At 36.2% G+C, this 25,882-nt stretch overlaps 1 protein-coding gene across 6 annotated transcripts; it reads left to right on the forward strand.

The window, feature by feature from the left end:
* The first annotated feature begins 652 nt into the window (after nt 1-652).
* Nucleotides 653-21,676, forward strand: LOC118806040 (cytosolic phospholipase A2 gamma-like). Of its 6 annotated transcripts, none has more exons than XM_036567304.1 (16): nt 653-761; nt 4,123-4,148; nt 4,257-4,368; nt 9,771-9,913; nt 10,670-10,871; nt 11,219-11,309; nt 11,452-11,592; nt 13,358-13,423; nt 14,103-14,192; nt 14,481-14,591; nt 14,744-14,893; nt 16,357-16,401; nt 17,101-17,169; nt 18,700-18,854; nt 19,901-20,069; nt 21,223-21,676. In XM_036567304.1, the coding sequence occupies exons 2-16, from the start codon at nt 4,123-4,125 to the stop codon at nt 21,399-21,401; spliced, it is 1,749 nt and encodes a 582-aa protein (XP_036423197.1). In that variant the 5' UTR covers nt 653-761; the 3' UTR covers nt 21,402-21,676. The 6 variants fall into 6 exon arrangements, with proteins under 6 accessions (XP_036423197.1, XP_036423198.1, XP_036423193.1 ...); XM_036567305.1 differs by having other exon boundaries at nt 655-761; nt 4,260-4,368; XM_036567300.1 differs by having other exon boundaries at nt 730-809.
* The last annotated feature ends 4,206 nt before the right edge of the window (nt 21,677-25,882 follow it).

Here is a 25,882-nt window from a genome sequence, read left to right on the forward strand (position 1 = left end):
CTTAGTGATTGTAAAAAACTGTAAAACATTATGTCAGCATCCTCTGCCACAACATGTTGGCACACCTGGGCAACAAGAAACACCTGTGAGTCACACATTCCAACATGGTCCACATGTTCCAATATCTCAATTGAAAAATCCGTGGGTTCAAAAAAAAGGTGCCATATTCTAAGTTGTGTAACATACCTACATGTAAATATAAAAAATAAAAGCTGAAATTCAGATCTATTATCTCATACTGATTTCATAAACACCTTCAGTGTGAAGCAAAAACAAAAGAATTGGCCTTGCCATTCCAATATTTTCAGAGGAGACTGTATATGTGAAGAGTTTCATTCTGTATTTCTGTATATCCATTTATTTGCATAGAATATATATTGTGGGTTTTATATTATATTACATAAATCTTTTTTCCACCTACCTGTTAAACCTGTCACTGAAGGTATCTCAGCTTAAAGTTACATAAATACCCCAGATCTAACAAACCAGACTCATTCTTTCAGATAAAAGTCCCTCTTTCATCTCATAAAAATGCAACCAACGCAACCAACAATTCCTTGATGTACAATTTCTAGTTTATCACAGCTATCAACACCCTGCCTCCCTGCCCAGACATGCACACTCCTAACCGGAATCATATTCTCTTTCCTTTCTCTTTGTCTTACGTTGCTGCCCATGTCACACACCCACTAATACAGGTGCAAATTCATATGACGCTCTTTCATTAGTTTGCTTATGGACTTCGGCATCCACAACTAAAGGTGTGTACTTCAGCTCAACTTTATTACATGCCAGCACCAGCAATTACTGTAAGTTTGACAACACTGTAAAAAGCAGAACAGGGCAGAAGTTGATTTGAAATGTTTATAAGGATTAAATTGATGTAAATATTGCTTTTATTTATCCAAATCAAAGTAAGTGTTATATTTAAGTATTTATTTGATTTGAATTTAACCAGTCAAGCTGCTTGTTACCAGAGAAAGTTTTTTTTTGGTTGAACTGCTAAACCATTTTTGTTAATACTAGCTACAAATAAGGGAAAATTCAGAAGATGAACTTCTAAACTGTACTGCTGTACCCAACTAGCAGTTGTGGCGACACTGGCTGATTAGATATCTTGTCTGCCTTATCTTACTAGTTAACATTAAGTTGTGCTGAGATTAAATTACAGAGGGTGTACCAAGCAATAGTTTTTCGGTAAATGTGGACACTCATAATCAAAGATATACTAAAGCCTTTCTTTTCTTTTCTTTTCTTTTCTTTTCTTTTTTCTTTTCTTTTCTTCACTTGCTTCCTCTACATTGTTTGACCACATGTTCTCATCCTCATCACACCTAATGTCCTCTCTTACTTATACATGTACAAATAAGAAGTTGGGTATTATGTGCTGGGCTCATAACACCAGGAGTGCTCCCTTTCATAGATGGTCAATACCTACATAGGACTTCAGTTCAGATGGAAATGAGTTGTTATTGGCCTGTTTACATACATTCGATCAGCAGTTTGTCTCTATAAATATAATTTTGGGGGGGCTTAATGTAACAACTGTGCAATAGTGTTTGCAAGCATTTGCAGCTTGAGCTACAGAAACACACAGTATTGTTAAAAGCTGACACTGAGTGAGAAGCAATTAAAAAAAATTGGAAATTGCGTTCACTGAATGGACTGTATGTTTGTTAGCATTGCTTGTTAGTACTGATTTTGTTCATCTAAAGTAAAATTTTGCTTTGCATTGTTTCATTAAAAAGTATTCACTTAGTCGAATAAAAAACAGTTAAATCTCGTGTTACCACAATATTTTTTTTATTAAGGTTGAACATCCATTGTGAACCAAATAAATCCAGAAATGGCCATTTTTGTAAACTGTCACACCTGAATAGTCTTGGGCAGTGAGCAGAGCCGACAGCAAATTAACTTGATAGATTGATTTAGAAATGGAGAAATGGTGGGAGTACTGGTGAGAGTGGAGTGTCTGGCAGGAGAAGGAAAGTATGGCAATAGAAGATTTTTCTCAAGACACTATATACACTACAGACAATATATAATTAAATAATTATTATACATTTTATAGTAAAGTATTTAATAAGTATTTATTATTTACTATTTCCAAAAAGTTGGGACGCTGTTCATTTGAACTTGACACTAATCATTTAAACCTTATATTTCATTGAAAATAGTACAAAGACAACGTATCAAATGTTGAAACTGATCATCATTTTTGAAAATCATTTTTGAAAAATATTTGCCTATTTTGAATTTGATGCCAACAACACGTTCCAGAAAAGTTGGGACGGGGCAACAAAAGACTGGTAAAGTTGTGTAATGCTAAAAAAACAAACAAACAAAAAACAGGTTAATTGGCAACAGGTCAGTAACATGAGTGGGTATAAAAGAGCATCCCAGAGAGGCTGAGTCTTTCAGAATAAAGATAAGGAGGGGTTCACCACTCTGTGAAAGACTCCTTGGGCAAATAGTGCAACAATTTAAAAATAACGTTTCTCAACATAAAAGAGCAAAGAACTTTTGCTTTTCATTATCTATGGTACATAATAACATTAAAAGATTCAGAGAATCTGGAGAAATCTCTGTATGAAAGGGTCAAGGCAAAAAAAAAACAGTATTTGCTGGTTGTGATCTTTGGGCCCTCAGGTGGCACTGCATTAAAAACAAATATGATTCTGTAGTAGAAACTGCATGGGCTCAGAAACACTTCTGAAAACCATTGTCTGTGAAAACAGTTTGTCGCTGCATCCACAAATGCTAATTAAAACTCTAAAATGCAAAGAAGAAACCACATATAAACACCATAGAAACACCACTGCCTTCTCTGGCCCCGAGCTCATTTAAAATGGACTGAGGCAAAGTGGAAAAGTGTCCTGTGGTCTGGCAAATCAACATTTGAAATTTTTTTGGAAATCATGGACACTGTGTCCTCTGGGCTAAAGACCACTCATGGTCTAATAAACAATAAACATTGCTGTGTATTAATGTGCAGCTAGAACATACTGTGTGACTGTATTCTGTGATCTCTTAAACTTAACCAGGCTTTCCTCTAATTAGTTAATGAAAAATACTGTCACAGGGAAAATGAACTGTATTACATTCCACCTTTGACCCAAACTAACAATGTATTTTCTTCCTTCAAGATATGTATCAATCTGTCTTAGGACAGTCCCTGGCAGACCAACCCAATTTTCAAGGTGGTTCATAAGGACAGTATGATCTCTTGTGAAGTGTAGCACTTAAATCTAGAAGTGCAGAAACTGAAGCCATATTTCATTCAACATTGACTCTCAAATCAGTTATTATTTTTGGCTGTGCTATTTCTATGCTATGATCTGACCAAGATCTAAATCATGTATTTATGTAAATATTACTTCGTCTAGTATTTTACATTTTTTACAGTTTTTAGAGTAGTAGATTTGAAATTGCTCTGAAGTTACTTTAAATCAAAGAATCTGGGTTATATTAATTCAGTAAATGCCTGACAGCAGCATCTAGAGAGCATCTGGAGATTCTTTAGAATCGAGCATTTTTTTCTAGCCTTATGGTTTGTGTTACGGACATTATATAGGGCACTATCACACAATTGGCCATTCTCAGCAGAAGAGGAAGAGCTAACTATGCAAACTTTATAATGCAAAATATTTGAGAGGTTTGAACATGACGTGAGTTATTGTTTTGTCTAGCAATAAATTTTGGTTTAGAAGCATGGTGGAGTGCCTTTTTATGCTGATGTTAACATTGTAGCCCTTAGCTCACTATCTAGCAAGCTAGCAGAGTGATAAAGTGATAAAGTTGCATCAGCAGTACAAATTAAAGCCCAGCAAATAGAGCTTTAGAAGCATTTTAAAGTGTGTTATTCCTATGGCTTAAACTGCTTTGTCTGCCATTATTTGAAGACTCCAAGGATTTATGGGCAAGTGTAGACTTCTGCTGCTGAAGTTGACAGTTGCGTTCATTTAATCCCTCATATAATAAACTCCACTTAAGCAAAGGCAGAAAAGGAATAATAAAATGGCACTGGGGATTGCCTTGAGGGATGAGGGCTTGTTAAAGCTAGTTTTGAAATGGGTGGCAGTTGTTCTTTTCTTTATGCTGTTCTTTTGTTAATTTTCATAGATGGAGAAGGACAAAAAGACAAAAAGGTATTTGCATCAATTATAAAACTATTATTATATATAAAACACTTCTTATATGAGTAATATGTATCAGTTCAGGATAACTATTTATCTGTTCCTGTGTAATGTGTCTAGCAGTGAGGTGAGAATTGGTCACTCTTTGAATGAAGCTGAGAAGCTGCATGTGGCCAGGAGGAGAAAATCCGTTCTACAGTGCCTGAACCAGCACAAGATATTCTGCAGAGAGGTAAATCATATTCTTCGATATTAACTTTAGGGCTCTACTTTCATGGTCATAGCTCAAGTGAAAAAAATAAGGTATACGGCTCTGTATAGTATAATGCTGTAGTGACTTGCTACTGGCTGGCGCTGGCTCTGAGAAGCTCATGGTAGGCAAATGACCTTCTAAAAAGGGACTTTATGTTTAAATGTTGTTGTTTTTTGTGTAAAGGTGTGTTATTAGTGTTAGTGTTATTTTGTGTCGGGGTTCTGGGTTTAGTTAGTATATTTTATATTGGGGTTGGTCTACCGCCATGGGAAACATGCCTGGTGAGTTGAGTGCTGTGTATGTGCCTTTATGCCTAGTGTTTAATAAAGAGCACTTCTTGTGGTGGAATCATGACCTCCTCTGTGTGTTACTCTACAGTGACACTACAATATAGCAAACCGAAGGCTTTTTGTGCCAGTGCAAGTACACTTATTAATCCAATAACTGAAGAAAATCAGATTGTCAGTAATTCGATAAACATGTTTACATGCACTTGAGTAATCAGAAAATTGGAAAACTCTTGGTCTACATGAGTCAGGCAGTATACAGATTTCTGCTTTGCAACCAGCCAAAAACCTCAGAGAAGACGTGACAAACATAATGTAAAACTGTATAATCGCACCACTTTAGCTGAAAATATGAACAACATGCATCATCCAGAAGATGAAGAATATTTAAATCATTTCGCTAACCATGTAGATGGTTTCAGTATCGCTCCAAAAATGTTTTGCTGCCATTTCGTGGCAACGCTGCTTGCTTATTTCCGGTACTGCGGTCTGTTTTTCAATCTGAAAGAAATCAGAGTAAGAGTAAACATGTACTGAGAAATCAGATTACTGAGCTAAAATCCAGCTCTCTTTATCAGCTTTCTTAATTGGATTTCTAAGCATTAGTTTGATCTAAGAAATCAGAGTATGCTGTTTGCATGACCACTTGAATAATCATATAACTGCAGAAGTCTGATTATGGTTGGATTATTGAGTGCATATAAACACACTCATTGCTGGCATATTACTAATTTAGACACATGCTTATTTGGCTCATTTGCGGTTTTGGTGGTAAGAATTGACAGGAACTGTTATTTGACTGTTAAATCATGACAATTTAGGAAAAATGACCCAGTCATGGCTACTGAATGTGACAGTTTGCATGTCATTATGCACGGAACATTGTATATCAATAGAATCAGTGGAATGTCTAAAAAACTAAAATCTAACTGGCTGAGCCCTGTTCAAAACCTAAAACACTGATTTTCTATCTCAACATGGCAGAAGTAATTGACTCTTACATCAAAACAAAGAAGTTAGTAAAAACAAGTCAGCATATGTTTCAACAGGCTTTCGCCAGAAACATATTATTATTATTAAGTGCCGTCAAGTCGTTTCTGACTCCTGGTGACCATGGATAGTATTTCTCCAGAATATCCTGCCTTCTGTTTGAGTTTTCAGGTTTCTTAGTAGCTGGTTCATGATTCCTCTGATCTTGTAGCCGGTCGTCCTCTTCCTCTTTTACCTTCCACTCTTCCAAGCATAACAGTCTTTTCCAGTGATTTTTTCCAGAATGTGTCCAAAGTAAGATAGCTTCAGTTTTGTTACCTGGGCTTCCAGTGAGAGGTAAGGCTTGATTTGGTCTAGGATCCATTCCAGTGTAAATAAACACAAGAACTCTAGTCTTAGTAAAACCTGGAAATCACAGAGTTATTAGAGGGGAGAAAAAGGTTAATTGACGTGGTAAACAAGGTTCAGGGAACCCAAAAGGTATGCTGACATGACCAATGCAGACATCTGTTGACTTGATCTTCAATTTGACAAACCACCCTTTGAATCATCTTTGAATAAAGGACTTTCATTTATTCCCACACCCATCCCAAATTCTTCCTGGCCTAAGGAGGGGTTTTTCAAGTTCTACAGCATCAAGCTGAAACACGCAAACAAATTTTCGAGCTCCTCCTATCCATGAGCTGATTTGCACATGAAATGTTCCCAGCAAAAAACACTCAGAGGGAGAGGAAAGAGTGTAGTGCAGTGTGTTCTCTTCAACATTAATGAATGAACGAATACATAATATTTGCTGTGCAGCCTGCAGTAGTAGCCTTATTTGCATGTACACTGTACGCAGTTTAATCATTCTCATTTGCATGATTTGCAGTGGAAGTATTAGACTTCTATCTGTAAGAAGCACGTTCACGGATTGTGCAGTCACAGCACACTGCCGGAAGTAAAGGTTCTGTGCAGGAACATTATTTGTTCATCAAGGTACAAACAATGTAAATGTACCCTCACCGGTATAACAATGGTTTTAAGGTCCAACTGTGTATCTGAAATACTTTTTCATTAGGGAAAGGGTGTCTATTTGTACACTTTCAAAACATGTTTTAAAACAGAACAATTAAATACAAAGCCTGCAGTCAAGACAAAGTGTGTGGAGTCAATACAACTTAAAATATATGATTTGATTGAGTATGGTGACAAGAGGGATACTACCCCAGTAACAGTTCATTACCTTTTTTCCGAGAGTTCAGGCCTGGTGGAGCGGCACATGGGGGCAGTCAGCTGCCTGATGCTGTCTCATTCATTTACTGTGAGTAATGTAATGTCCTGACTTTATTTTAAAGGTCTAATTTACAGCAATCCAATAGGCCTACATCAGTGAAAGAAAAAGGCAGTTTACCACATGAGAAAAAAAATTATTTAGCCCCATCAGTAATAACTTACTCCTATACTATTCTTATAGAAAATGTTCATTATGAGGCTTTTTTCTCTTTGGTGAGAGTTCATTGCTCGCAAGTGTGTGCTGTCTCCCTTCTCATGGCAAGATGTGTTAACATTCATGACTTAACCATTTATCATATTGTCTAATCAATTATTCCCCAAAATACATGCATAGGCTGTATTTCCTATGGGGTTGCTCTAGTGAAATAAGCCAGGGCTGGGGTCAGGGGGTCATGTACTTGCTATCTCTAGGTGATGTCATTAGGAAACATAATATAAATTATGCTGACGACACCCAGTTATACATTTCCATTCCTTCTGATGATCAAGACTATCAAGAATAGTCAAGAATATCGCTAAAGTTCTGCCTTTTCTATGTAAGAGTGACGCAGAGGAACTTGTTCATGTATTTGTTATAAGCAGACCTTATTACTATAATGCTTTTCTTACTGGACTTCTTAAGAAAACAATACATTCTCTGCAACTCGTACAAAACACAACTGCACAGATCCTAACAAAAACATAAAAAGAGCGATCAGATCACTCCTGTTTTAAAAGAACTGCACTGGCTACCTGTATCAGTCAGGACAGATTTTAAAATTCTGTTACTAGTTTTTAAGGCTCTAAATGACCTTAAAGCACCTGCTTACATCACAGAGTGTCTGTCTGTTTATGTTCCAGCACGTAATCTTAGATCTGCAGGAACTGGCCTTCTGCCAACACTCTCTGTAAAATACAGAAAACGTGGAGAGACTTGTTCAGTTGTTATACTTGTTATGAAACTGTGGAACTCAATTCTACCTTTTATTAAACAGTCAACTCAGTGCTCACTTTTAAGAAGTGTCTAAAAACATCTCTCTTTAACTTAGCATTTAACTAAAACTATGTCTCAAGGTATTTATCTTTTAATTTGATCTGTGTCATTTTCTTATATGATTCTCAATTAATACTTATATTTTTTGTATTAATAATAATAATAATAATAATAATAATAATAATAATAATAATAATAATTAAAAGCAGTGAAGGCTAAACTAAAGGCAGCACGCATGACGTTTAGTTTCACTTTGACTGGTTTTCCCACCTTCCGCTGTAGGAGCATGTATAAATAGTATATAACAGGCTACATCGCTTTGCATAGTAGGGGTTGAATGTAACACACAGCATTGGCTGTGGATGTGGGGTAAAATAAGACATTTAGTGAATTTTTTGTAAATGTGTCTCGTGAAAAATATCCACTTAGTTTGTTTTTTTGAATACTACACGCTGAAAATGGTTGTACGTGAAAATGCATCAAATTTGTGCGTACAAGTCTGATAAATGAGGCTGCAGGTCAAACAACAGCAATCAGAAAAAGCAGATATCCAATGTCAAAAACAATAAACTAAAACATGAATGACAGAACTCAGAAACAATCTAGTATGTCAAAGACTTAAGATCAAACTGAGAAGTGAAAATAATATCTAAATATAAAATATGGGCTTATTTACTCACCATGTTGGTATTTCTATAATATAGTAGGGTGTAATAAATAATGTTGTGGAGACAGTGAGTGTGTTGTGCACAGTTGGAGGGAAGTAACTTCAAACCAGCGACTCTGGCCTCGAAAGCCCAAAACAGTGAGACACAAACAAAGGATAAATTCAAGAAACTGACTAAAATTACAAAACCAATGCATCTCTCAAAAGGAGAGAGGGGGAGCTGACTATATTTCAGCTTTTTCTTTTCTTTTGTCTTAAATCAGCACAATGTTTCTTCTTTTTCTCTTTCCTTCCCTGTCTACTAGCTTAGAGCTGTGCTGTTTTCTCTTTTTACCCTTTTTGTCTCTCTCTCTCTCTCTCTCTCTCTCTCTCAGCTTAGAGCTGTGCTCTGTTTTCTCTTTTTTCTACTTCTTCTTTTTGTGTAGATACAAACTGAGTACCGTACCGGTCACCCCTCTACAAAGGTGTGACAAGCGTGTGCTGTTTGCCAGTCTTAAATGCCAGCAACAGTTGCGCCTGGCTGGCACTGATTACCCCTTGGTATTCTGGGATTTTAAGTCTCCTGGAGTAACGGCGCCTCACCACTGTCGCCCTCTGCTGGCAGCTGGCAGCACAGGCTGACCCTTTACACTCATGAATAAAACCGATTATATTGCAGAAATTAATAGGCAATTATTGAGTGCGTTTCAAACCAGCGCTGTACATATGACCTAAAGTTCGCTTGCACATGTAACAGGTACACCTACTGTTGCACTTGGTTCTTTAACTGAACTTTTATCTAATTATGTGGATACATGCATATGTCCTCTTGTGACACAATTGCCTTTATACTTTAGACACATCACAGATTTTCTTGAACATGGTTGTTATTTTTGATGGTAAAATATATTTGGTTACATTAGATGTTGTTCAAACATTCATAATGTTATTGGTATGGTTTCAAAGAGATCCTGAGCCATGGATAAATTATGGATAAATATTTATTTCAGTCTTTAAGATTACTTAAATGGTACTCCATCATAAATATCTGCATCCATAAGGAAGGTCACATCCTTTAACAACACAACTGCTCTTTGGTAGCAACACAAGACAAAACTGAATGTTCACAGCAACACAATTCACATACCTTTACTGATGTAGCAGAGACACAGATGTTAGAGTATTTAAGAATTGTGTTTGAATGATGCAGGATGAGGTGCCGAACATCGCAGTGCTGGGCTCTGGTGGTGCTTTGAGAGCTATGGTTGGACTGCTGGGGTCACTGAGTCAGCTGAAAGAAGATGGACTGCTGGACTGCATCATGTACCTGAGTGGAGTTTCAGGATCTACTTGGTACTGATACAGAACACACCTGATGTCTGCATTAATGATGTATTATGAACTATTTAAGTGCAAACATTCAGACTAAATACATTTCATTTTGCACACACCCACATACCCACATACACCTGTAAGCAAAGACAGGTTTTACGTTGTGGCCTATGAAACAAATAAAAAGCTTGAAAGTGGCCCAGTGTTAAAATATGGCCATATAAAAAAATAAGTATATTAAAAACAGCATGTTGCATGTTAATCCTGAACATACTGTCACTGTCCAAAAAAAGGGCATCTCACCTCATTTGCTTTTACTACAAAATCTCTTAAATAGGTGGTCAACACCTGGGTAGGACTTTAGTTCAGGAGTAGATGATTGGCTTATTTACATACATTCAATCAACCGTTTATCTCAATAACTAGTATCATAATTTGTGCTTTGATTGATGTACAATATAGTATTTGTGATTTAGCAAATTGATTTGCTTTTCATGTTAAGTTCTGGAGATTAGTGTAACAGTTTTTCAACAGTATACGTAAGGATTTGCAGTTTGATGTGCAGAAATACACAGTTTTGTTAAAAAGCTGAGCCTGAGAGAGAAGAGAAATTTTGGAAGTTCTCATCACTGAATGCATTCTGCTTAGGGGCATAGCTGTAGGGGCATAGCTGTTCCTGATTTGATTGTGTTGTACTAACAGTTTTGTGAACTAACCACTGAAAATGCTTGCTAGCAAAATTATAAATAAAAACACTCACTCATCTGTTCTCTGAAGGTGCATGACATCACTATACAAAGAACCAGACTGGTCCACCAAACTGGAGACTGTGAAAGATGACATCATCCAAAGGCTTGCTGACGGCAGTGTCAGCTGGTGGAAGATGGGTCAAAAACTGTTGCAGTACTATTCAGAAAAAGACAATTTCAGCCTGACAGATGTGTGGTCAGCGCTGATTGTGTCTCACATGGTCAAAGAGGTAAGACTAGTGCACTATTGTCAGGGTTGCCAGAACCAGCAATAATCTTCTGCCCAAACTGTGCTTAAAACCAAACATGAAAATCTATACCAAATTTTGAAGTATCCAACTACAAAAGAAAGAGGATGAAACTAGAATACACAGTCAAAATGCTTCATTTAAAAAAAAAATGTCAGGGCGAACGCAAATGCTTAAAGAAACTCAATGCAAAAAAACGTTTTACTCAAAATGCTTTTAAATTTTAAATAGATTAATGCAGGTGATGGTTAAGGCTGGCTGCTGTTATTATGGGGGTATTGCAGTATTGCATTGGTCTTGGCATCTATCTAATTTTCTGTATTTAACAGATTGATGAACACAGAATCTCAGAACAGAGGGGCAACTACATCAATGAACCGTATCCCATTTACAATGTGATTGACAATAGAATGAATACAGGTAATTTATGATGAGTGTGCAATATATATGCATATGTGTGTGTGTGTGTGTGTGTGTAGGTGAGTGTGTGTGTGTGTGTGTGTGTGTGTGTGTGTGTGTGTGTATGTTAAAATGGAAAACTTACAGTAATTTCTGTTTGTAGATGTCTGGTTTGAGATCACTCCAGATGAGTCAGGTTATTCTCTCTCTGGAGCCTTTGTGGATTCCTCCTGTTGGGGAAGTCAATTTAAGAAAGGGAAAAAGATTAAAGATCAGCCTGAGATCGACATGCTGTATTTACAAGGTAACACACACCATGTTAAAAAAAACTGTATTAATTACTAAAGAACTTTAGAAATAGAGCCCTTATTTTGGAACCTCTCTCTGTTTAACAGTCTCCTCATATATTTGTCTACCAAAGACCACTGAGTGTAAATGTTTAAGTTAATAGGTAATAAATCGTTTTGTTATGAAAGGTTGGAACAAAACACAGCGCAGCAGACCCTGCAACCCTCAACCACTAGTCATGTCAATCACTAAACCCAAGTACACTATGAATTTACCATACAATATGGGGGGTGGGGCTTTTGGAAACATTCTGTAATCCAGTTTACAAAGTAATCTCTTTCATTTTTTAGCTAAACAAGAAATAATTTCATCAGTAATTTACAACGTCCGACTCTTGTTGAATGTTTATTGAGAGTTTATTGACTAAGATGAAAATGCGAGGATTACAAGAATGAATTAACTTGTTAAACAGACTGAAAACATAGCTGTATAGTTATTCATTATAATGGTTTTATTAAGAGACAAAAGAAACCAAGATCAAAGTAGCTCCACATTGCAGACTGGGGTTCAATCCCCTCCCTTCAGTGACAGTTCTCCTTATACGAAAAACTACACAACTTCCTGGGGGGGCACATGGCAAGCATGACAGCATGTTTCATAGCTATTTATTAGAAAGGCATATTATTATATATATTCTAATTATATATAGTCACCCCAAAGCATGACTGATCACAGCAAGTGAGACAACAATGTGCTACATTAGTTATTTTCTGTTACGTAGCTGCTACTTTGAGACCCATAATGTATTTCATTCTGTTTGAAGGTTTGATACTCAGTAGTGATAGGAAAAATTCAGTTTTAATAACTTAGAGGCATCACACTCAGCTGGTCTCGAGAACCATTTCCAAGTCCAAATAATGTTCCAGTTAATTTACCAGACTCGAATACAAAACTGTAAGGTAGCTCATTTGGGTAACATGACAAGTTCCAAAAGAGTCTAACTAAATATCACTGAAACTCACTGAAACAGATTCTAGCAACTAAAGTGAAAAAAGACACAGTAAATCCAAATTCAAATCATATTTCTTTCAAATGTTCTAAATTGCACATCAAATGTGCTGTCGTTATCTATACATACATACATACATCATCTAAACCGCTTATCCTTCTGGGTCGCGGTGGGGTGCTGGAGCCTATACCAGCTGTCATTGGGCGGAAGGCAGGATGTCGTTATCTATGTACCCCTTAAAATTATTCTGTACTTTATTTGTCCTATAAATATAAGACATTATGGTGAAATTCAGTGTAAGTATATTGGTATATACTAATAATTTAGTATGTTGAGTATTTAGAGTTAGATTGTCTTGGAACATATCAATATTTTACCCAAAATAATTACATTAATCTAGAGTTTTTATCATACACTTACTCAGTTAATACCTAGAGCCCATAATGCACTGAAGTGTAATTTAGGCAGACATTGTCTTAACAACAACAACAACAACAATAATAATACTAATAATAATAATAATAATAATAATAATAACAATGGTCCTTTTATTTATAGAGTATTTTCATATGAGTCACAGCTCAAAGTGCTTTACAGAGGGATAATAAAATTTAACAGTAATAAAAGTTAAAGTTAAGTTGCAATTATATATTATTTTAGAGTTTGTACCTCACACTTACCTGGTTTTACCTAGAACTGTGAAAGAAAGAATGACCAAGTTCTCAGTGTTGTTAATAACTTATTTGTTGTCATTTCTTTGGAATTTGGACAGGCCTGTGTGGCAGCATGATATCGAATAAGGAGGAGCTGCTTAATGCACTACACCATATGATACCAAGTATGAACCCAGTCAAATTCTCCATCAATCATTCACTTACTGTACAGTTTAGCAATTTATAAAATGTTCTGTAATTAAATCAGTAAAGTTGGAAAAAAAAAATCTAGAAACTAGTAAAAGAAGAATAAATGCCAGACTGAGATAATAATGTGAAGATTACACGAGTGAATTGATTATTGAGTGAAATGAATTGAGTGAATTGACTTTATTAAAAGAAGAAAGAAATCAAGGCAAAGCAACTGGTGGAACTGTTGCCCCTACATGGCAACAAAAGTGTTTTTAGATGCTGTATTCAGTATATCAGGTATTTTATATGCAAGTATAAATCACATACTGCAATTCTCCATTTGCATTTTTGGTAGCTGCCTTGAGATGTGAGTGTCACTTTCAAATTGTATGTATATAAAGATATTATGAATAATATTTTTAACTTTGCAAAGGACTGGTATTAGAATGTTTTGGTTCTTAATTACAGCTATACTAGTTTTATATTACTGATTTTTTGAACATCGATTCCAAACTTTCCAAACAAAAATTCTGTGTATCTGTAAAAGGACTGAACTGTAAACCGTGTGACTTATGGATAAGAGCATCTGCCATAAATGTAAATGTAAACAAAGTTACTAAAGATTTGGACAGACAGTTCATGCTCTATATTAACTTCTATTATCTTGGCTAGAGGTACTCAGCAACCCTGCGAAAGAAAAAGCAAATACAAACCTAACTGGTGGCGCCACCTCTTCTCTTGCACCTGTACAGCTTCAGAGAGGTAAGACTGCGTCTCAATGTCTATTTTCATTGATACATTTTTGGTACAATCTGGATAAAGACTTGACGAACACTTAGTACAAACACTTAGACCAACTGTGTGTACTTATTGTGTAGTTATTAGGTTATTAGGTAGCTTAGGTTATAAACCTATAGTTCCTATTCTTTGAATACAGCTGTCCATATGCTGAACTAACCTTGTGACTCAAGTACCTCATTATGTCCACAAGTACCCAATAACACTCCAACTACCAGCTCAGCTACATCATTTGTTTTTGTTTTTGTCTAGAAGTGCATCAGGATTACCAAGTGCTCTTAACTCTCTTGGGTCTGCGTGTGTCTACCATGGTAAAGGAGAGTCCTAAATTTTACCTCAATACCATGGATGACCTACTGAAAGGTTGTATTCACCAACAAATCACATGATCAAAAGAATACATACCAGTTTACCTATCCTAACATTAAAAGACACATTTTTTCATGTTAAATGATTGGCTAGATTTTGTTTCTAGCTATACATATATAAATTATCTCTTTTATATAATTAAATAGGAAAGACAGATCCTCCTGTAAACCTGAAGACATTGGAAGGGCCAATCTCCGAGACAGAGCTCAAGACGTACACCCAGCATGTATGCAATTCTTTCTCTCATTTGTTTGAAGGAAGGCTCTCTCCAAACAAGTCGGAGAAGTTTTTATCCAGTGAGTAGAACAAAGTACCTTCTTTAAATCTTTAAACACAGTGCACAAATAAGTATCTAAAATTACAACCTGGTCTTGGCTCTTCGTGTGACAGACATTCTCAGAGTCACTGTGGACAATATGTATGTTTAACCCCTTAAATGTCCAGGACCCTTCGGCAGGTCTAAAGTTTTAATATACTTTTAATAAACTCAGCCAGTTTGCATTGTAGCCCATGTATTTACTGAATAACAAGCATGTTAATGCATGTGTGGGCACGTGGGCACTGGCTAAAAGAGCACAGAGAGAGCAAGCTGTAGGGGTTGACCCGCCTCCACCGAGATCGGCCCACCAATCCAAACAACACACCTACTACTATTTCCCTATTGAGAATCAAAGTATCCGACTAAGCCACTGTCAGCTGAGGGATGAGAGCAACCTATTTAATATACTTACTAACAGTAGCGCTGTCGCCTCACAGCAAAGAGGGCCTGGGTTCGAGTCCCTGGTCGGGCGACCAGGGTCCTTTCTGTGTGGAGTTTGTATGTTCTCCCCGTGTCTGCGGGGGTTTCCTCTGGGTTCTCCGGTTTCCTCCCACAGTCCAAAGACATGCAGTCTGGCCGATTGGATATGCTAAATTGCCCCTAGGTGTGAGTGTGTGAGTGAATGTATATGTCTGTGTGTGTGCCCTACAGTGGACTGGTGACCTGTCCAGGGTGTATCCTGCCTTCCACCCAATGACTGCTGGGATAGGCTCCAGCTCCCCCCGCGACCTAGAAGGAGAAGCGGCTTAGAAGATTTAAATTTAAAAAAAAAGAAAAGCTTTAACCCTTGGAAAGTTGCAAATTGCATCATTGAGATAAAATGTTATAATTTTAGTCTTAAGAACTCCTAGGCTTTGTTGAAAGACTATCAACAGGCTTTACACTGGTCCTGGATAGTAATAGCAGGCCTTGATCCCAAAAAAGGAAATAAGAAATACAAAAGAAAGATAAAAGAAATAAGAACACTACTTAAAGAAAAAGAAAACAATACTATCAAAGTTACATTATCACAAAACTGGAAAACAATAATACAAAACAGTTGCTAGTGCTAAGCTACCATGCACACCTGTTAAAAAGAAACAAAACAGATGTACTGTTAGAATCTTCCTCCCTTATAAAACATTAGCTAACTAGCTACACTGCTGCATCACTTCTCATACCTGTATAGTACTGCAAAACCTTGCATCTCTTTTTATATATCGTTTTTTTATTTATGGGTCATTGACATGATGTGTATTTTTGTGTCCAAGTCCATTATGTTCCCAAAACGTAATTTAATAAATACATGATATATATCAAATTATTCCTGACCTGCTATCCAGTCCTGGTAGGCCAGTACACATGTTACTTCCATAATTTGGCTATAATCTCCTGAAAACTGAAAGAACAACCTGATTTGTTCTTAAATTTTCTCTCATGTTGCTTGTCTTGTTTTACCAGATACTTTTGGTGGGAATCCAGAGACTTCTTTGGGAGAGAGTGCCAGTAAGTGCTCCTCTGAACCTAACCTTTGATACATGATAGAGGTATGAAAGAAAAGCTAGTCTTGCTTTCCAGTGTGGTTCGCAGACATACCCAGCCTCCTTAAATAGGAGAAATCCTGTCACACATCTGCAGACATATGGGTTAGCTAATTTACAATGCAAATTACCAGTAATATTAAAATAAGAACATGCGGTGTCACCAATGAACAAACACTACTACTGACATCTCATTCCCCTGATTAAGTGAGCATTTCTCCTATCAGTAAACAGTTATTCTTGAACTGCAACAGCAGCAGCATCACATGTATTTTGTAGAGTGTGTTTCAAGTCTTCTCCTTATACACTACAAAACTGAAAATGACTGAAAACATGTGCATTCTTGAGATCCTTCTGGTGTGGTATTTCATCAGTCTCAGGATAAGAATGCAAAGTGCCATTTCTCTATTTCTGTGTTACTATAGTACTATATATTTTCATGTACTTTCATACAGTTACAATGAAAGATATACATCTGGGAAAATCCAAAATAGACTAAAAAAAGAGACTTTGAGAAAAAAAAAAGTGATTCCACACTAAATGTGAGTTTTTGAAGCTTTGACTTACAAGTTACTCTAGAATTAAGGCAGAAACAGTAATAAAAAATTCTGGGATAGATATCAACCTTACTTTGCTTTATTTTTATCCAATTTTATTTTGTTAGGCACATTGATTGACATTTTTACCAAATGGATCTGGGGAACAACGTACAACTATCTCCACGACATGACAGGTGGGAAATATTTGCTTAATAATCAGAATACTTGAGTATTTGATCATTAGTTTTCGGAAGCTTTTACCTTTTTAAGCCACAAATGTTCCTGCCTAAAATTATTTTTATCAGCAAAGACCTTAAGATATAACGGTTATTATTCATTTGTGGAAAATGTTAAAAATAAATATTTTATTGCTGGTTTAGTTGAATCGTAAATTTGTATTGGTATTCACATCATCTCACTTCAGAGCATGATAAATCATCTCAAATACAGTCGGGTCCATACATATTTGAAAATTGGACAAATTTAGCTGTCTACCGCAGCACTGGATATAAAACTAAATAATGAATATGAGCTCCAGTTGCAGAGTGATTTTGGGGATTTACTTCCAAATTGGTTGAAGAGTGTAAGAATAACAACCACTTTCATACACTGCCCCCAATCTTTAGGGGCTCAAAAGTAATCGTACATCTGGTGGTCCTGCTATTCCATAGCCAGATGTGTGTTATTCTCTCATTACTTCACTTACAAATCAGCAGATAAAAGGTCTACAGTACAGATTTCCAGTGTGGCTTTTGCATTTGCTCTCAGTATGTCCAAAGAGGTGTCACTACCAATGAAGCAAGCCATCATTAGGCTGAAAAAACAAAACAAACCCAAAAAATGCTTTGGCAAAAACATAATGTGATCAAATTAACTATGTACTGCATTCTGTAAGAGAAAGAATTAAGGATTTAAGAATTAAGAATTTGCAGAGTTTAAAAATTCTCTGATTTTCTACATAAATATGAGTTAAAGTGTGATCATCAAACATCTTAGAGAAGAAGTGCTTATGTAGAATTTGTGCTGTTGAACACTTCTACACTTGATGATTCTGCTGAATTACACAACGGAGTTTTAAGTAATATTTTTAATGAACTGGCTCCTGAGAAAGTTCGTACTGTGTCTTTCTCTCACTCTTCCCCATGGTATACTCCTCAGCTTAGGGCTCTGAAAGCAGAGGGCTGCAAACTTGAACGCAAATGGAGGAAAACTTCTCTAGCAGTCCACCAATTGGCCTATAGAGAACACTACTGCAAATACTCTCTAGCCTTAAGAAGTGCTAAGTCTAAATATTATTCTGGTCTAATTGAGAGAAACATTAATAATCCCAGACATTTATTTTCTACAATTAGCCATCTGCTCAATTCTAAAGAACCCGGCTTGGCTCCCTCGATTTATGTTTGCTGTCGTTTTCTTGATTTTTTTTCAAGCAAAAGTACATAACATTAAGCAGAACATGATTCATAATACAATTCAACATCCCTCTCCACTGGATTTTATTCCCATAATGGCTCAAGATTCTTCATTTAGATGCTTTCTTGAGGTTAGTCAGTCTGTAGTGTCTGAAATTGTGAATAAAAAAAATCTTCTAGAAACCTTACACTCCGCATAGAAAAGAGGTCAAAGGAAGTAAAGTAGAAAAACACAATAATTATAGAATAATTAAATGAAGCCATGGGAGAGCTTTAGCATCCTTATAAAGTGCTGTTTGACTGTGTCATCAGTGAAAGATGTCAACCCCAGTGTCCTTAAATCAAAGACGAGAGACTACGTAGATGCTGGACTGTTTCACAACTCACCCTATTTCTCAGTGCTGAGAAAAGAACGAGACATCGACCTCATCATTTCCCTTGACTTCAGTGCAGGAGATCCCTTTGAGGTGCTACACACACATGCATGCAGTAAAAGCAATCTTAAATCATACAATCACAGTTATATGTGATTTGTACACTAGTAACTAACAACAAGGCCTGTGTAATATAATATCCTGTTAATGATTGCCCACAACACTCACAATAATAGTGATTTACATATATATATATATATATATATATATATAGGAATACTGATGTGGAAAATTAATTATGAGTTATGAGCCTAAAGCAGGAGCCTAAAAGGGTTCTTTGGAAAAACGCTAGAGAATAACCACTTTTGGTTCCATAAAGAACCTTTCAATGTTTGATTCATTATAGAACCTTATTTGTTTATGAGATGTACTGAAGTTTAAAGAACCTTTGATGAATGTAAAGATTCTAAACCAATTAAACTGTTTTCCCAAAATAGTACATCCAGTCACAGAACTAGTAAAAATCCTTCCCAGGATTTTGTTCCAATGGCCTGGCTACTCTAGTTAGATCAAACCACCAGCAGAGCTGTCCAGACAGTTGGAACAAAATCCTGGGAAGGATTTTTACTCTCTGGACCTGAATTTTACACCTCTGTTAATGAAGCAGTCAAAACTAAGATGGAGACACCACTGTAGGGGTGATCAAAACTGTATTATACATGACTTTATTTTTAAATCTTCAACTGAAAAGGTGATGGCTGTACAAGCCAAATGCCAAGCCAAATTTTATTGTTTTAAACTCAAAGTAAAAGTAAAAAACAATAATTTGGCAATAATCTTTTAAATTGCTAATCAGTGCACTTTATGACTTTATCACTGTATCGCTGCAGTGGCAGTGGACAAGCTGTCCACAGAAGAGTTAAATATACTATTCACTGCACAGTACATAGGAATGTACCTTAATAAACAGGTCTTTCACTTGTGTTACCACTTTCTTACCTGGGATGTCTAGCAAAATCAACATTTTAAGTTTTTATACCACTGTATTACACACAGCCCAGCAAATTCACACACACACGCACAAATACAGCATATTTACAGGAGTTAATGCTAAATAGATAATTGCCTCTTTTTTGCAGACAGTGATTAAAGCTGCTGCAATGTGTAAAGACCTACAGATTCCTTTCCCTAAAGTTGATGTACCCCCTGGAGAAAAGACAAAACCAAAGGACTTCTATGTGTTTAAAGATGACACCAAAGCTCCGACTGTGATTCACATCCCTCTTTTCAACAATGTAAACTGCAAAGGTAACTCTAACATATTGAAAAGAATTACTGCTGTATGTAATTAGATTCACTATGATGGTACTAAACTGTATTTAAATTGAGGAGCAGTGCCAGAATTTTTTACAGGGGTGCTACAGGGATAGTGAAACATTTGAAGGGGGTATTACACCCATAACTACTGCAGAGGATGTTTTTCAACACACGTTTGAGGGTGTGGGGTAATTTGTGACTTCTGTAGTCATACTACACATTAAAGTCAGGGTCAAGAAAATCCAATAAGAAGTTTCAATATTTATGCACACATTAGGTGGAAGACCATTACAATGGCTGAAAATCTGCATTTGCATACTGCATACTGTCACCTGCATTTTTTTTTTATATTTTAATCATTTTAGTGACACAATGTAAAGAAAAAATGCCACTGAATCTCTATTCTGACTATATAAGATACTCCTGTTAATATATATATATATATATTTTGTTTGAATATTGACATATAAAGCATCAAATATCAATATGACAAGAGTAGTTTTAGGCATACTTTGTTCACCCACACTCTTAACAAAATGTTTCTTTAGTAAAAAATGGTTCTATATAGAAACATGATAACTCAAAAAACTGTTGCCATGATCAAAGGGTTCTTTGCATCGTGAAATGCAAGTAATATTGAATGCAATATTGAACCTTTTTGAAAAGGAACAAAAAGTGTTCTTTTACTGTTACACGCTTGACATCATAACAATAGCAGAACACTTTTTGTTGCTATGAAGAACCCTTTTCAAAAATATATAGAAATTCATATACAACACATTCTCCATCCAGAAACCTTTAATTATGCAAATGGTTCTTTGAGTGTTCATGGTATTATGTGGAATCATTGTCTTTACTAAAGAACCCTTGAAGAATCATCTTCTTAAAGGTGTAGTTTTGCACTTGAATTGCTGTATGTCAAGTCAAGTCACAACATTAATATGGCAAACAAAAGCTGAGAACATGAAAGTATTAAGGAAGAATGAACTTGTGTAAAGGGAGAATGCAAGAACATTAAAGTTCTCTCTGTATCTGCGTTCTCCCCGTATGTATACCACACACACACACAAGTATCATTCCTGGGTATATTGTGATGTAACAGAAATACAGCAGTGCTCTACATATTAAATGTCTGTTTCCTCAGGAGACGTTGATAAGTGGAAACAGCGATATAAGACTTTTCAGATGAGCTACAGTCATGAAATGATCACAGATCTTCTGGAGAAAGCAGCTTTAAACATCAAGAACAACAAGGAGAAACTGCTCAAGGAGCTTAAAAAGATCACTGCAAAAAAGAAAACGTCCAAACTTGGAACAGTCTGATGTATGAAAAAAGACAGCAGTATGAGTGCTTCAAGAAAACGTGCTGAACATAAGTCTTTTTGGAAAGTTAAATGATATCTGGGTTATGTGGGTGGACTTTTTGTGACTTAATACTTTTTTATAAATAGAAAAAATGACAATAATCAGACAGTATAGAAATGTACTTTTTTGTTTTGTTTGTTTTGTTTTTTAAATGATGGACTGTATCTTTCTTTCTTGTTTTCATTTGCAGTGGTTCACTTGGTGTCTCATTAAAAGGTTCATATCAGAAATGCAATGATCAGACTAGACAGAAATGATTTCTCATGTTTTATGATTTGTGGCTTAGTATAAGTGATCAAGAAAACAGTAATTTTACAGTCTTTTTGTTAACATTATGGCATTAGTTAATTAGAACACCATGAACACCAGAAAAAGTCAAGTTACTTAATTTCAGCTAAATGAAGAACACCTGCACTTACTAAATATAAGGCTAATATGAACCAGTGCAAGTATTTAGTGGGTTCCTTACAAACCTCAAGATACTGAAAACATGGGGCAGTATGAGAAATGCAAATAAAAAGAGAAAGCAGTGATTAGTAAATACCCTTCGATGTATATTAAATTGAAACAGTATAAAAAAACATTATTTGTGAGTAAAGTAAATACCTTATGAACCTCCACTGTCTTCTCACATGCAGAATCAGAGTGTACCCTCACTCTAATAGCCCCCCAATACATGACCTAGCCTGACTTTTGAACTTTATGCTGGTAAAAATCAGTAGGGTCTTTTTCTTCTTTGGCCCACAGAATATGATATGCATTATTTTCATAACCAATCTGGATAACACTTTAAACAGTTAATCAGTAAATCAGCTATAAATGAATAAACTAAACTGGGCAATTTGTATAAATGTTGCATTTGTTTGCACAATTTGTAAGCAAAATAGTACATACATTATTGAGATTAGGTAAGATTAGGTAACATCCACTGGCACAACAAATTTATTATATGGACAGAGAACATTTAACTTTTGAATAGTTCAGAGGGCTTTGAGATTGTTCATTTGTAAGCTAAGCAATGCACTTGTTCAGCAAACAGCCTTGGAGAAATAAGTACATGTTTGAGGCTGTCAGAGATTTTATTTGGACTTTCTGAGTCACAAACAATATCAGCAAGCAAGAGGAAAATCAGTCCATTTTCAGTAACCACTGCAAAACCGTTGAACAGACAATACATGAACTCAAAGACGGGTGTTACGGTGCAGACTACAGACGGGTGCTTGAAATACATACTGCAGGCCAGCATTCTCACATGCTGGTATTTGGGCAGCATGTTAAGACTAGCCAGAAGAGAAAAATGTAAAAATTGCATAACTACAGAAAAACATTATCATGCAAAATGTGGTGCTCATAACATGCATAACTACAAAATGAAAACAATAGGTCATCATGCTGTATACACACACACAGGCCAGACACAAAGTTACAGGTTCATACTTTCAAGAGGGAAAAAGGTACAAAACTAGAACAGTGCACATAATATCCTGTTAGGTGGTCTGTTCTAATTTAGCAATTTATGAACTAGTTAAAGAAAAGCAGTACAGTACACATGTAAATAAACTGTTCTAGTTTAGCCATTTATGATCTAGTTAAATAAAAACACTACATTGCACAGGTAAATAATATGCTCTAGTTCAGCAGTTTATGAGTTGGGTACATTCTGTACATTCAGGGTCAGTAAATAGATTTATTTTCTTTTTGTATTTCAACTGATTTTACATTTGTGATTGAATAATGATCGTTTCATTAGATCATTTACTGCTTTAACTTCTCTTAAACTCTCTGAATTAAAATAACTTTAACCATACCAATCAGACTGTACCAACCATCCACCACTTATTTGCGGATTTTAAAAATGCACTGAATGGAAAAAGCCTGAAATTTAAAAAAAAAAAAACACTTAAATATCAGAAAAGTTAGAATATCACTAAAGCTGAAATGCTGTGATGGAAAAAGAGTGATGGAAAAAGCTTTTTCGAATAAATGATGACATATCAAGCCATAAGTCACATGATTCCGTGATTCCCACAGATGGTCCAGTCATGTTGCATAGCTTTTTCGAAGGTCGCTTTCGACTTTCTCAAATGCTTGTTTGAAAAATGGCTCTGCACAACATGGTCCAGAATTGCTTGGTGCACTGGCATTTCCAGATGCAAGGTGGACGTCGCTGGGGTGGCACAGAGATTTCAGCCCTTATTAGGTGGGCCATTGCTCACGCATCATGCAGCCACCCAGGCCCATGCGGGAACTCGCGAGGCAGACAGCCTGTAACGTGCCAGAACTAGTCAGATGTGTGTGGTTAAAATGAGGCTTTACTGATTGGGACGTAAGGCACAATCATTATCAAAAAAACAGGCAAAGATCAGATCCAGGAAAAAACAGATACAGAAAGAGCAAGGAATTCCAAAGACAGATCCCAGCAAACAATATCCCAAAAGAGCATATGCAAAAAGTCGAATATCCATTTGTTAACAGCCCTAGTACCACAATATATCAGACAGAAGCATATAATGCTTATGCACATGCAACTCACTAGGGAGCACCACTGGGGGGGCAGTGATTGTATCAGGGTGGACCCTCTTGGACCCCCCTTTGACAGTCTCATTGGTCTGTAGCCCTCTGCAGTGCATCCCTAATTGAAAAAATAAAAAAGGAAAGATAAATGAATAAAGATAAAATAGGCTTAGCTCAAACCTTAGTTAATTTACATTTTAGCTTCTTACTTAAATTCATGAAATTTCCCACCTGCAACAGCTGGATTACTATAGTCAACCATTGATACTTAAGAGAACCTGATGCTGTTTGCAGCAAGTCGGCCAACACTTCGGCTGAGGTCTCTAGCCTCATCTTCAAAAAAGAAAACATTGTTGGAGGGCCACTTGCGACAAATATGAAGGCCACCTAGTTATCTTTTGTGTTAATGCTGTGTCTTGCAATGAAGCATGGTGACCTGTTTAAAGTTTCTGCATCTGTCTACAGCAGGGTTCTTCGATCCGGTTCGGTTCCGGTCATGGAGGCTGTGTCTAGTTTGGTGATTTCCCTGCTCAAACACATCTAATAAACCTGCCAATTAACAGGTGAGTTGAATCAGATGTGTTTGAAAAGGGAAATTGCCAAACAATGCTGGACACTAGCACCCCAGGAATAGAGATGAAGTACCCTAGAGTCTTGGGCTTCCTGTTCTATGCTCATGTATACAGTATCCTGTCACAGTTTGATCAGTGTGCAAAATGCTCCCTGGTATTCAGGGGGGCACATGCTAGCTGGCTGGCTGCTAATTCGCTCACCATAGCGGCACTGATGCTAGCTTCAATGGCAATAAAATATTTGGTTTAACAATTCTTCTTTTGCAAATGGTCTTTTCTAGTTTGGTAATGCATTCTTCCACAGATTAATGGAGATCTTACACAATCTCCTCTTTTGCCTTTGGTTTGAGAAATGAGTAACAATTCACTTTTTCCACCAGTCTCTTTTTAGCAAAAGTTTTTTTTGCGAAAGATTTGAGGTGGTCTGCTGCTTGTGTGTGTGTGGCTGTGTGAATTATGCGTAGCGACCAGACAAAATGAGCCGTTTTCAAAATCATGCTGAAGCAGTCGTAAAAACTGTGAGTACATGTTCACTTGCAAATATTTACTACTCCAAATGTGTGCATCTCAAATATGTCAGACTTCATGTGTGTAAATGAAATTTTTGGTGACATTAACTGTCATTTTTTTGACCCTTTCTTTTTCTGGGAACCATTGTCTTGTTTAAGAAAATTGAAAACACAAAGATTATTCATTTATTTAAAGATTACTGAGTTCATTGTTTCACATACTGTGCTGCATTAAACCCTATTATATATAACTAATTATGCTCTTGTTTTAATCAAACATACAGTAGGGAAGAATTTTGTTCTTACTACTTTTAGAACTTAATTCAAATTTAAGCTGTGAGCTTTCATGGTGGCACCTGTGACTGATGTGCATAGAATTGGTTCAGCTAAAAAAAAAAATCATTCGTATTTCGTATTTATCATGATTAGGTCATTAAGGCATGTGTAATCCTTGTTAGCCACGTACTTGTGCACTTCACTTTCACTGTCATGGTTTAGTTCATGGTTGTAGTGAGTTATTGTTTCGTAGCAGTGTAGCAGTATATAATTACACATTCAAGAGAAACTAACAACAGTAGAGTAATTCAGTTTATCAGGTGTTGATGTGTGCATGAAAGAAGTGAGAATTCTTTACTGACTGTCAGTAAAGCATGAGTGATCCTTTTACGTTGTGTCCTTTTGTACTTAAATTTCACCATCATGGTTAGATTGTAGCTAATACTTTTTGACACAAGAAGCACAGGTTGATATTAGTTTATGTTCAAAAATAATTTCTGTAGATTACAATATAGATGTAGTTTACAAAGCTACTTTTGTCAATCATCTCAGGGCCACGTTATGGTTA

The sequence above is a fragment of the Colossoma macropomum genome, unplaced genomic scaffold (genome assembly GCF_904425465.1).
Source record: "Colossoma macropomum unplaced genomic scaffold, Colossoma_macropomum, whole genome shotgun sequence".
NCBI lineage: Eukaryota > Metazoa > Chordata > Actinopteri > Characiformes > Serrasalmidae > Colossoma > Colossoma macropomum.